Genomic DNA, 12,345 nt, shown 5'->3' with positions numbered 1-12,345 from the left:
GCGCTAGTGTTAATAATCTTAGTATTCGGTGTCGCATCTAAATCGGAACTCTTGCATTGCAATTTTGTTCCGCCCGATTACGGCACATTGTGAGCCAGCCGGATGTTGACACGAATCTTCACACGTTGACGCCTTCATGCGTGTTTTGTCATTTGAACCGTTGCAATTTCGATTTCTTGGCAAGCAAAACGCTCTGGAATAGCTCGAGATGTCCGCCTCGCTGGTCAGGAGAGGACTCGAGCTGCTAAGTAACGACATAAGTACGATTGGAGTCCGTTCGATGGCTAGCCGGCTAACGTTAGCCGCAAACTGTCGTAACCACGCCGAGATGCTTGAACACTAACGACGCGTGTGTGATTAACATTTCCTGTCGAAGCTGTTGTATTTAGATGAAGACTTTGATCTAAAATGAAGCCTTAAATGGTTAATGTAGCCGTTTGTGACACCCCAGAAAAAGTGCAATGCTGCTACTTTGTGACGTATGCGTGTAGTAGCCACCAGTTTGCGGCAGTGGAAAATTGAAATCTGCGCTGTGTTTCCTGCCAGGTGGAAATGTGAAGAAGAAAAAGCAGCAGCAGCAGCAGCAGCACGCGAGGACGCCCAATACGGCGGCGGCAAAGGCACTGGTGGGCACCAACCGCCAGGGCGTCACCCGCCAGGTGAAGCGGCTGCAGGGGCGACTCGGGCCCGGCAAGAGCAAAGCGACGGTCAAGGACAAGCTGATCAAGTGTGCGCTGGGTCAGTATGGTCCAATCGAAGCGCACACCAAGGCAAATTCATGTGCACATGGCCAATATGATTTTAAAACCATTTTCCAATTCAATTTGGAAGACAGTAAGAGAGTTCAAATGTTACTTTTGGCTTACACATTTTTCAGCCTCTTCCAGATTTGTGCCACTTTCCTTGTGGGCAAGAAGTAAATGAGCTCATTTCTGCTTACAGATGAGATCAGGAAGACAAAGGACAAAAGTCAGATGAAGACCAACAACCTCCAATACTTCATGAGAACCAACTTGGAAGTGGCCGAATCGCACACATTAAAAGTGAGGGGGTCCGCTGAATATTTTCGGTACATTTCTGTCTAGACAATGCAGGAATGAATGAGCATGTTGTCCGTGTGACACTCAGATCCAGAACTACAACACGGGAAGACAATCCCGGGATCGCCCCGACCGACCCGTCGCTCAAAAACCCAAAGAGGCGCCGTCAGTTTTCACCGAGGAGGAGTTCCAGCAGTTCCAGAAAGAATATTTTGGCAGGACCGTGGAAGAAAAGAAAAACGGTCCTTCCCGATAACACCTTTTTGATCTTTTGCGGGAGACTCCAAACTTTGTTCACATTTTTCAACAACTCACCTTTATTAAAAATGTCTTGTCTAATGCAATACATCAGAATGATGCTTGATGCAAAATATGAAATAACTTTTCACTGGTTACTTGATGGGTGAGAGCAGCCACACCAGAGATTACATATAATGCGGCCATACCCAGAAACTGGAAATTCTGCAAGTTTGAAATCCAGCCAAGGAGGAAAATGTAGTGTAGTAGCAGGATCTGACCACAAGGGGGTGGTGTACGCAATCTTTGCCGCACCCAGATTTTGCAGCAAGAAATCTCGGTTCTTCAAATTTTGATTGAACGTTGCAGTCATTTATAAAAACATTCAAGTTATTCCAACACACGTTTTCACATGATTGAGCGAAAAATACGATGGTCAAGATTCTAGGTTAGCCCACTAAGACCCAAGACTTGTGAAAAAGAAAAAAACTAGAACACTGGGAAAGAACCTAAATTGTTGCAGGGCCAAACAGGCTGCGAATCTATGTTGAATGTCATCTGAGGAGCAGGAGGGATTGCGGACGGACATAATTGCATTAAATGCTAACTTGGGCCCTCAAGTAGGACACGAGGCCTTGAGCTCGTGAAGCTAGCTTGCATGTGCAAGTCAGGTGCTCTGCAATTGTGAGCACATGACCACTGCAAGTTATTTTTAAATGCTTTGCTTCTAATAAGTTTCGTATTAGTTATAGCTTTTCAAAAAAAATACATTGCCGATTGCAAGACCGAACTACAATTAAATAATCCCATGTAAACTGATAAAGATGAAAAACATGTTAAATGAACACCAGCGAGACATGGCTTGAGACTTAACAGAAGTAAAGTTTATTAGAAAACAGTCGCGACAGAGAAAGTTTATTTGGAAAAAAACAAAAAAAAACAAATCGCAACAGAGAGCATTTGTACAAGCCAAGAAAAGAGCGCAGCAACTACCCGGGACGTCAACACATTGCATTAAATAAAAATTAAAAGATCGAGCGCCGGCTACCTAAATTGCGTCGGACAGTGCACACGCACACACGCACACTTTAGTGCGAGCAGGCAAGCCTTAAGAAAACTGAAATCCACTTGAGGCCCTTATCTGGACTAGAAGAAGGTTGCTAAGGGGAATTTGTGGCTGTCTGGGATTATAATGTTAATTAGCGATGCTAGACTTTAAGGCTGATGAATCAACAACGCCAGGTGGGTATCCAAAAGCCCTTTTGAATCGAAAAATTGGTTTGGAAAAGCAGCCAATCGTAGCTATGCTTAAACATTGAGCGATGGATGGGCTTTGAGCCTTGGGCCTAACTTTTTTGAATCCAACTGTTGAAACTACACATGAAAGCAGAATTTATTTCTTTCGTACTGTGTTTGGAGCTCCAACAGCGGACCGGGAGACCAAAAGCTCGTAGAGACCCTCTCGTGGTCTTCCTATTTGGTCGCCGCGCTGGTCTTTCCGCGGTGGTGTTTGCGGACTTCCTCCATCAGGTCCTTGAGGTACTGGATCTCTCGGCTGATGGCGTCGGCACGCTCGGCCAGCTCTCGGTTCCTGCTCTCCAGGTCCTCGCGCTCCACGCTGAGCTGCTCTTGCTCCACGCGTTTTTTCTGGCGGTAGCGCGTGGCCGCCGTCTTGTTCTGCTCCATCTTCTTCAGCTTCTTCTCCACCACCTTGGGAGCGCCGGACGCCGACTTGACTTTGGCTTTCGGGGCCGGTGAGGAGGAGCCGGAAGGGGGCTCGGATCTGTCGTAGGGTTTGGCGCGGGGGGAGCCGGCGGAAGACTCGATGCCGGAGTCGCTGTCGCAGTCGCTGGACGGCGGCGATGCCGTTTTGATGAAGACCTCCTGCGGGAGGGGCGACTTGGCGTCGCTCTCGGAGAATCCCGGGGAGCGAGGCGGGCCCGGGGAGCAAGGCTCCGACTTCATGACCACCTCGGCGGGGACAGCGGCTGGCTCCGACTCCATGACCACCTCGGCGGGGACAGCGGCTGGCTCCGACTCCATGACCACCTCGGCGGGGACAGCGGGCAGCTCCGGCTGCCCATCACTTTCAGGCCCCGGGGCCACACGGAAGGGCTCCAGGTCTAGATCCACGTGGGAGCGGAGGGACGCCATGAGGTCCTCGGGGGATGCGGGGGGCTCGTCCGAGGAGCAAGAGCCGATGAGCGACTCCAGGTCCAAGTCGCTCAGGTCGATCTTCTCCGACATCCAGTCCATGCCGGCAAAGGCGTCGTCTGCGGACAGGTCAACGTTTCGATTACGTTCCCTCTCGTGCTCGCAAGGTTCCGAATTTATGGATCATGCCGTTGAGGCATTTTTACATTATTCATTCGCATTAAGCTAGCTGACTTTTGGTAAGATGAAATCATGCCATTTGGTTGAGACGTCCTCCTGAATCCCGAGCAAGGCTCCGCCCACATTAGACCGCACGTTGCTCATCGTCGGACTTGTGACAATTAGCAGCGGCATTTCATGGGTTGGCCCAAGTTGAAAATGACATCAATCGGTTGCCAGGAAGTCACGGAGTGCCATTCCCCCCCCCCCTTGCAGTGGCCGCTCACGTCTACTATATTTTGAAAGGTCGTTTAAGTCGGCGAGGGAGCCAGCAAAAACCGGCTTGGCCGGCCGGTCCCGGCAGACCAATTCTGCCACGCCCGCCCAATGGCACTCGTGCCGCTTTGATAATTTGCGAGCCAAATGTTTGAGACAGTTTCTGCACTCCACAACCAGATTAGTTATGTGCCGCTCTGTCTTTTCAAATACATTTGTATTGGACTCAATTAAATACCTGTAAAATGCAAGTCTAAGAGAAAAAAAATGTAACGTACTTATATATATACTTTTAGAAAATCACTTTCTACACAATTTAGATTTTCATTCTATTTTTACATGTCTTTTCAAATACTCAATTAAATACCTGTAAAATGCCAAACAATCTATATTGCTCCACCCCCCCTCGCATGTTAAAAACCAACTGCATAATAATAAACGTCATTTCTCAACAAGCACGAGATGATACGAGTGCAAGCTCACCTTGGGCGTGCTCGGCTCCCACGTGGGCATGGAGCAGGTCGCCGGCGGCCAGCCATGGCAGAGAGGTCACGTCGGATCCCGCCTTGTCTTCCAGGAAGGAGGGGGAGGGGGGCGACAGCAAGGTGTGGTACGGAGACAGGGACAGCGAGAGGGGGGGCGAACCCGGGACCTCGCCCCCGAGCGAGGAGGAGGGTGAAAGTGCTTCCTCATCATCTTGGTCCAGAAGGGGCCCCATATGGTCAGCCATCAGAAATGAGGGCCCTGCGGAGCCCATTCGGCAGTTAACAAAAGGCACGTTGACGTGTTTCGTGAGCCATTTATTATAACGACAAAGTGTTCGGTAGTATTTTAATGATGGACGAAGAGCGAACAATCCAAAAGTCATTGTTCAGTCTTACTTGCACGACATCTGGCTTGGATTGTAAAACAACGGTGACTACTACCATGTAGGGATGTTGACCTCCAATTCCACATTTGTTGGGTGGCACCCACTCACCTGAGCACAGGGCCTCCACGGCCTCCAATGCGAGCATCATGGCTGCGGCGACGTGTGGTCAGCTGTAAGACGGGTACGGCAGAGTGCGGGGACGTTCCCAAGTCGGGACGTTCGGTACTGCTGTCGACTGCAGCAAAGCTGACGGGAATTGCCAAGAGAGACCTGCGGGCAAAACGACAAATGTCCATTTCACGAGGCGGGAAGGAGAATGGAAACTTCAACTTTATTGTCAACTAGCGCTGCTTTGATAGTACAACATCAGAAATACTTGATGCTCAAGGACCAATCGCAGCTTGCCACAAATACATCATTATTCACATTCACAAGAATTGCCTTTGTGGTAAAAGAAAAGGGTGTATACAATCGACACATTTCATTTCATTGATTTTTTAAACGTGTTCAAATTAAAGAATTTATTGGGGGTAAAATTGCCACACAAATGATGTCAAATCACAAATGCGTGCATGAATATTGCTGCTTTGACAATGCAATTGACTATTTTGCTCATTTAAAAAAAAAAAAAAAATAAAAAACCGGGGAAACTTCGTGTCACTTTCACGTCATACAAAAGTCGTTCAACTGTTGAGTCTAACTTTAGCCAATCGTTATCCAATGTGGCGTCACGTGACGCCAAGCCGTTTAGGCCAGCCCTGGTTCCATCGGAGTACATTTCCTAATTTGGTCATGTCGAGGCCGGTGACCACGCCCCCTCTGAGAAAGCGGGCCCCGCCATTTTCCTGTCAAGTAGTCCGCCAAGTGGGCTTGACTACTTGACGCCATTTTGTCCACGCCACGTTGTCACCTATTACATGTACACAAACAAAACCCAGCGTCGACATACACGCCGACTTGGACGAATGACTGTCAAATTCGGTTGTCCGACATGTTTGACAGTTGAGCCAGCAAGCAAGCCAAACGCAGCGGGTTGGGGCGCGAACTTGGCTCGTCCAGCGCCTGACTCCTTTCAGTCGATATTGTCAACGAACACAAGCAAACTCACGACGCAACAAATTTAAACACCATTTCTGATTGTGTAGGGGTCTTATACAAGATGACTTGAAGTATCTTTTCCTGTTCTGCTTTCAAACAGCCAACATTTAGGAAAGATAAGGTATACTTACGCCATTTTGCCAAAAATCGCCAGTGCACTTCGCCGATGCCCTGCCCGTTTGATGCCGCTGCGCAGATTGCCGCCACCCGCCTTTAAACTGCCATGTTGATGGTTGATCGCTGCCAACGGAGACCCTTCAAACGCAAACGTACAAGTTGACAACGAGGAATCCAATGTTGGGCGCAAGCGGTGCCGCGGCAAATTATATAGCACCGAAGCACGACCAAGCGTGTCCTTCCGCCAAAGAAACGTTTGAGTTAAAGTATTGCAGCGCGGGTGAAAGGCGGCAATTTGTCTTCCTGGTCAAAGCTGCCTTTTCTCACAATACCGGGCGGTGCTGTAAAACAAAACACGCGTACCTATGCTGTTCCTGTCTTTTGATTGGTTGCACGCGCGTTTACGTTTTACGAGAAGCGCACACTTGGAAATATAGGTCACTAGCAAACGTCAACATTAGTATGACAGTGAGATGTAAATAATTCCCTCTTTTGAATCAGTATATTTCTACAATAAGTAAACAACGTGCACTGCATGGAGATTTTTTATTTCATTGTACAACTTTACAATATGTAAAATTCTAGATCCACTTACAAAAGTCCATGCGTGTGAACAATTCACAGATTACTTTTGATTGATTCTGACACGCAAACCACGTATTATAAAATAGTGAGCACCACCGATCGATGTAGTCAATCGCAAGTAGAAGATCACGGTTTACTCTTCTCTCTCTCTCGCCATGATGTCGTATTTCAAAAAATCGTAGCCATATTGAAAAACACATAGATCTTGTAACTTTCCATTTTAAATATTCATCTTTCTTTTTTTCCCCAGACCACTTGAAAAGTGACAATGTTGACGGATAAGGTTCAAACTTTCCGCAATGGCGTCACAATACGTTTGAGCACGTGGTCTCATATTTTGATACGCCAGCGACTTTATGCGGTCACCTTTGAGCATTACGTCAATGTGGCATGGCCTCCTCAAAAAGGGGTTTTCTTTTCACTCTTTCACCGCTAAGAGGTGCAAGAAACCACCTCGTGCGATACATTACTACGCTGCATTTTTGTGGACGACTGGAATGCATTTTTAACATTAGATGAAATTTGGGGACGCAGTTCCATCAATATTATAATTTTGAAACATTATACCAACGGGCTCGATAACCAGTGAAGTGTAAAGGTAATTATTATTATAGAGATGGAACGTTTTTCATATTGACATGCACCAAATAGCATTCATTACCCCGCTAAAAATGATCATTTTTATATAGGAAAGCGTCCGAAAAATGTCATGTCACTAAAGCTTTCACACATCATCAGAACATGGTTGAAATTTCGAAATTAATTTATTATATCTTTGCCATAGAACTTTCGTGGTTGTTGATGATTAACATACATACGTCATTTGAGTAAACACCACTCGAGTTCACTTACAAATGTTTTTTTTTTTTTTTTCTTTCTTTCCTTTTTTCCCATCACCCCCCGATAGTCTTTTATTATTTTGTGTGAAAGTATCTTACCCCCCAGGCCCTTTTTTTGGTCTGTGGGGGTCTTCCTCTTGGAACACCGAGCCACCGGACCGCACACATACGCATACACACAAGTACTCACTCCACTGAAATCAACAAGACAAAAAAGATATAAAAAATAAAACTATGTGAGCTTGAACAATCAGTGCAGGGACGTACGGAGGGGGTACACAAGTTGCAATTAGTCCCCCCCAAAATTTCACACGTGCTTTTAAAATAAAGCTGTCAGTATTTGGATCATTTTATTGGCCAGCGACAAACAGTAGCCCCTTTCACACAAAAGCGAGGGAAAATGGATGTGGCTCGGCCCTTACGGCTAATACTGCCGCAAAATGCGCACACACGCTTTCGACGGAGAGCCTGCAAAGTGACCACGTGACAGCCGTGAGCTTCCGCAAAATATTTGCCTGTGCCTTTCACACGGAACCCAGCAAAGAGCAATTTTGACACAGTGACACTGCACCACACAGTCGCAAATTTGATAGTGGAAGGCAGGAAATTCACAAGTGGACTTCAACAAGACATTTCGTGTCACTCACTACCTTTTACACATACAGTGGGAAGGGAAACCAAATTTTGCAGGTCAACTTCTATGACCTATTTGGGGTCAACACGCACAGTAAGAAGTTCACTTGACCGGCATACAGTCGCGCTCGAACGAATAGTGCGAAAGGGGCTAATGTGTTGTGCGTGCGTGCGTGTTGTCGATGCTACCACGCTTTGGCTTCAACACATTTTGCTTAGTACAAAAAGATGGGAAAAATAACACATTTTCACACATTTTCCAAAAACAATAACAACAACATAAAAATAGTATCAAGATAACAGAACAACCCTGTTAATGACCCAATGTTAACACAAATCAATAAGGTGCATTCACGCTGCTAAATGCATCAGAAAACGGACAATCACAGCGAGCGATGCGGGAAAACCATGCCAAAAAGAACAAAAACAAAAGCCTCAGTGATTGGTTACTTGATGGCTTTGGAGGAGGTAAGAGACGCGTGAGTGAGTGAGTGAGTGAGTGAGTGAGTGAGTGAGTGAGTGAACGTCTTTTCCAACAGCAGGCTGACACACGCACACTCGCTCGCACGCACGCACGCACGCCGCAAACCACTTATTAAATATCAAGCTGCCAAGTAGATGCCATTTCAACACAATTTAAATAGAAACACACACGCATAAATTTCATCAAAACAAGACAGAAAATGTGCAAAAATAATCAATGATTCCTCCCTTCCCTCCCCGTCGTTCCTCCTACTTCCGCCGGCCGGTTGCCACGGAAACCCAGGATATGATTGTTTGAAGGTGAACTGGAGAAATAGCACATGAGAATTGCAGGCACACACGCATAAAAAAAAAAAAAAAAAAAATCCCCGAATCGTTAAATATGAGCGGACTCCTTGATTTCAGGTTAGGTAGCCCAAATAAAAAGGGTCAATGGAAGAGCCAAACAACATCCGCAAAGTTTGGTGTTTTGTGTTGATAAGTTTTATGGGAACACTTATTCATTTTGTGTTGCTTTATACAACCTCATCATTCTAATGTAAAAATCTAATCTTGATTTGTTCAAAAATAAGTCATTCCAATGAAACTAAAGCTCTTGTTGATGTCAACATTGGCTCCGAAGCTGAAGGCTAACTCGATGACATCACGCCATCGGCACGCTGTGGTGAGGACGGTTGCCGCGGCGACGGGGGTCACGGGGGTCATCGCCACGCGTGCTGCGCTAACGCCCAGATGTTGAAGCTTGATTGCAGCTTGCGCGCCCCAAAGCCTCTCAGCTCTGATTTATTGCCGTGATTGCAGCGTTTCCATGGCAACCAAAGCACTTTTACTTTCTTTACAAATACTGAACGATATGGATAAAATCAGCGGCCCTGTTTTTGGTCACCATGGTAACCACTTTCCTGTCTTCTGTCACTATGGTAATTAAGCATTGGCTTGTCTTCTGTTACCCTAGCAACCACCGTCTTGGCCTGTTTTCTGTCACCATGGTAGCGAGCAAGTGTCTTTTGCGCAGTCAACATGGGCGCCGCCGTCCTTTTCCGTCGCCGTCGTCACACCAAATACAAGTTGAACTTGAGTGACTAACATTATTTGATATCAACAAAACACGCACACGGAAGTGCCCACTCGCTCATCTTCTCGGGACGTACGATTTGTTTCCGAGGAGGAGTCAAAAGTTCTTTTGGCCTGCCGCGCGCGCACACGCTCAACACTCACTTATGATTGGCACACACACACACACACACACCTGCAATTCTCATGAAGGGGTGGGGGGGGGCAAAACCACAGCAAAACCTCCCTTTAACATACAAAAGCGCGCGCACACACACACACGCACACTGGTAACTCACAACGGATTAGTACACGCACACTCCCCCATACACACACACACACACACTTGCGATCCACATGTGGGTGCAATCAAATCACAGCAAAAACCTCCTTTGAACGGATTGAGGACTGATGATGGCTCGTTGGTCCAAACACACACACACGCGAGTAGTCCGTCTCTCTCACACACACGCAGGAAGGTGCGTGTGTGTGTGAAGAGGAAGTCTCCAAACGTGACGACAAGAAAGAGTGGAGGGGGGAACGAGCGCTTGCGTAAATCCAGTGGTCGCGTCCAGTCCGGTCCGGTTCCCAGGCCGGTCCCGCTCGGGTCAGCGTCGTTCGGCGTAGGGGTTGTCCAGGAGGTAGCGGTATCGCTGGTTGTGGTCCAGCATGTACTTGGGTGCGTACATGTGCTCCTTGGGGTCCACGGGCGGGTAATCCTGCAGGGAGCCGTCGAACCAGCCGCCGGTCCGGATCAGCTGGCGGATGTAGCCCAGGTCGCGCTTGTCCTCGTAGTCACCCCAGCGGGGGAAGTCGCCGTTCTGGGCCGACACCAGCTTGAAGAGGATGCCTTCGGGGGGGAAGCACCAGGAGCAGTGCCAGCCGGCAAAGTGGAAGGGGCTGCCCAGGGACCACTGGACCAGGATGTGGCCCGTGTCGTTCTCATACTTGCGGAAGGCCGCCATGGTGTAGTACTCGCGCCGGCGCAGCTTGATGCCGTCGCCCTCGTAGACGGCGTGCAGCATGCCCGTGGTGCAGCCCGACACCACCTCCAGGGAGCCCAGCTGCTTCCAGAAGAAGCCGTACAGCGACTGCGCACACACAGCCACATTGCGCTCGACTCGGGTCCCATTGCAAAGCGGCCGCCGGCGCCAAAGCGGCTGGCGCTCACCTTGCGCATGTGGATGGCGAAGGGCTCGGTCCAGCCGTCAAACAGCTTGAGGAAGAGGAGGCCCTCGCGAGCCGGGATCTCGTCGGCGTCGTTGATGACAAAGACGTCGTCCGGCCGGCCGCCCTCCACCCGCGACATGCCGTTGCGCGTCAGGAACGTGCGCAGGTAGTCGTCGGCGATCCAGCCGTCCAGTCGCCCGCCATCGGGGAAATGGTCCAGGAACACGTACAGGATCTTGTGGCGCACGTAGTCGAAGGTGCCGTTCAGGAGCAGACGCAGGAAACTGCCGCGCGCAGCGTAACACAAAAACAAACAAAAAGTTTGGATGTCGTAACCTCAAATCTGGAACTCGACTGATTTTGCAATTCCTCGAGGAGGTGCACTCACCTGAGAGGTCTTCTCTCGCCGTAGGCGGTGAAGTTGGACTCGCACACGAGGAAGAGGTCGACGGCCTGCGCCAGCTCGTGAAAGCGAACGTGCAGCAGGTCGAACTCGTGGTTGACGTTGATGGCGTTGATGACGCGGCGGGGCAACTCTCTGGGCGTCAGACGCTCCTTGGTGGGCAGGTTGGAGTGGTACACCATGGTGGGCACCCCGCAGTAGGGGCCGTGCCAACCGGGCCGGCACACGCACTTCACCAGCCGCCGCCCGCCCCGCGTGGCCCGGGTCTTGGCCTTGGGCGCCGCCGAGGCCCGCTGCTGGAGCTGCAGAGGTTTGCGACGGCCCGTGCCGGCGGCCCCGCCGGGGAGGGCGGCCGCCCCGCCGGCGCCGCCCGCTTTGGGTCCGACCACCTCGGTGCCCTGTCGGAAGCAGAGCGCCCCGGCTCGGGTTCGGGCAAAGTACGGCGTCTTGTCGTCTCGCAGCCGGTAAGTGCGGGTGTGCAGGTCGCCCATGGATTCCGACGAGTCCGAGGGCGGCCCGGTTTTGAGGAACGCCGTCGGGTGGGCCGGGTCGCCGGTCAGGTGGGTGGGATGCCGTAGGGGAAGGCCGTCTTCCTGTTGCTGCCGGATGGAAAGAAAAAAAAAGAAGTGATAACGCTGCGTCTTAGTTTCCCCGGCAACCTCGCTGCTGCTGCTCGTACCAGACTCGGAAGGTCCCCCCTCGGGTTCTCGTCCGGTTTCTCCCAAGGGTGAGGAGGCGCCGGCACCTCCCCGATCCTCATCTCCAGTCCCGCGCTGGCCACCGCGCCGGTCCCTTCCGCCTCGGCCGCGACCCGGTCCCCCTCGGCCGAAGCTCTGGTTTTGGGGAGCGACGGGCGGAGGACCGGCAGCGGGGGCGCCTCCTCGGGAGAAGCGGGGCTGAGCGGCGTGCCCGTTCCGGGTCCCTTCTCCTGCCAGAAGAATCCGGCCACCACGATGGACTTGATGTTGGGATACGGCGCCGAGAGCTCGCGCAGGAGGGACACATAGTGGAGGGCCTTGTAGTAGTGCAGGAAGGAGATGACGCACAGGCCCACCGTGCACAGCAAGAACACCCTGTGCCGCCGCATTTTCATCCTGACCCAACAACAACAACAACAACAAGCAGTCACTCAAATTGGGCAAAATAGCAAAGTGTCAAAGGCGCCCAGCCAGCCCGCCCGCTAGACCCAGCGCCGCACCGTGGGTCAACATTTTAGTCCAACAAGAC

At 50.2% G+C, this 12,345-nt stretch overlaps 3 protein-coding genes across 7 annotated transcripts in view; 1 reads left to right on the top strand and 2 right to left on the bottom strand.

Moving 5' to 3' along the window:
- Positions 1–66: 66 nt before the first annotated feature.
- Positions 67–1,384, top strand: rps19bp1 (ribosomal protein S19 binding protein 1). Its single transcript, XM_037258678.1, has 4 exons — positions 67–260; positions 547–738; positions 943–1,043; positions 1,129–1,384. Exons 1-4 carry the CDS (start codon positions 209–211, stop codon positions 1,294–1,296), a joined length of 513 nt encoding a protein of 170 aa, XP_037114573.1. The 5' UTR covers positions 67–208; the 3' UTR covers positions 1,297–1,384.
- A 755-nt stretch (positions 1,385–2,139) lies between these two features.
- atf4a (activating transcription factor 4a) lies at positions 2,140–6,163 on the bottom strand. Of its 3 annotated transcripts, none has more exons than XM_037258656.1 (5): positions 5,967–6,163; positions 4,846–5,007; positions 4,350–4,610; positions 3,288–3,550; positions 2,140–3,248 (listed from the first exon to the last, which is right to left on the bottom strand). In XM_037258656.1, the coding sequence occupies exons 2-5, from the start codon at positions 4,883–4,885 to the stop codon at positions 2,751–2,753; spliced, it is 1,062 nt and encodes a 353-aa protein (XP_037114551.1). In that variant the 5' UTR covers positions 4,886–5,007; positions 5,967–6,163; the 3' UTR covers positions 2,140–2,750. The 3 variants fall into 3 exon arrangements, with proteins under 3 accessions (XP_037114551.1, XP_037114560.1, XP_037114542.1); XM_037258665.1 differs by having other exon boundaries at positions 2,140–3,287; positions 3,327–3,550; XM_037258647.1 differs by having other exon boundaries at positions 2,140–3,550.
- Positions 6,164–6,730: 567 nt separating this feature from the next.
- The window catches only part of mgat3b (beta-1,4-mannosyl-glycoprotein 4-beta-N-acetylglucosaminyltransferase b), a 16,060-nt gene continuing 10,445 nt past the window's right edge, over positions 6,731–12,345 (bottom strand). For 2 of the 3 annotated variants that reach the window (XM_037258564.1, XM_037258556.1), the window contains exons 2-5: positions 11,801–12,212; positions 11,104–11,723; positions 10,717–10,999; positions 6,731–10,636 (exon numbers count right to left, since the gene is read on the bottom strand). In XM_037258564.1, the coding sequence (XP_037114459.1) occupies positions 10,154–10,636; positions 10,717–10,999; positions 11,104–11,723; positions 11,801–12,211 (1,797 nt within the window). In that variant the 5' untranslated portion in view covers position 12,212 and the 3' untranslated portion in view covers positions 6,731–10,153. Of the gene's footprint in view, positions 10,637–10,716; positions 11,000–11,103; positions 11,724–11,797; positions 12,213–12,345 lie in introns of all 3 variants that reach the window. The other variant, XM_037258571.1, reaches the window with a different exon arrangement.

The sequence above is a fragment of the Syngnathus acus genome, chromosome 1 (genome assembly GCF_901709675.1).
Source record: "Syngnathus acus chromosome 1, fSynAcu1.2, whole genome shotgun sequence".
NCBI lineage: Eukaryota > Metazoa > Chordata > Actinopteri > Syngnathiformes > Syngnathidae > Syngnathus > Syngnathus acus.
The sequence above is the reverse complement of the archived record's forward strand: the minus strand, read 5'-3'. Positions and strand labels throughout refer to the sequence as shown.

Coding starts and splice junctions, on each gene's coding strand:
- rps19bp1 (XM_037258678.1), top strand. CDS start 209: ATGTCCGCCTCGCTGGTCAGGAGAGGACTCGAGCTGCTAAGTAACGAC. Junction 261..546: donor GCTGCTAAGTAACGACATAA/GTACGATTGGAG, acceptor GTTTCCTGCCAG/GTGGAAATGTGAAGAAGAAA. Junction 739..942: donor GCTGATCAAGTGTGCGCTGG/GTCAGTATGGTC, acceptor TTCTGCTTACAG/ATGAGATCAGGAAGACAAAG.
- atf4a (XM_037258647.1), bottom strand. CDS start 4,885: ATGATGCTCGCATTGGAGGCCGTGGAGGCCCTGTGCTCAG. Junction 4,611..4,845: donor CGTGGAGGCCCTGTGCTCAG/GTGAGTGGGTGC, acceptor TGGGCTCCGCAG/GGCCCTCATTTCTGATGGCT. Junction 3,551..4,349: donor GGGAGCCGAGCACGCCCAAG/GTGAGCTTGCAC, acceptor ACCTGTCCGCAG/ACGACGCCTTTGCCGGCATG.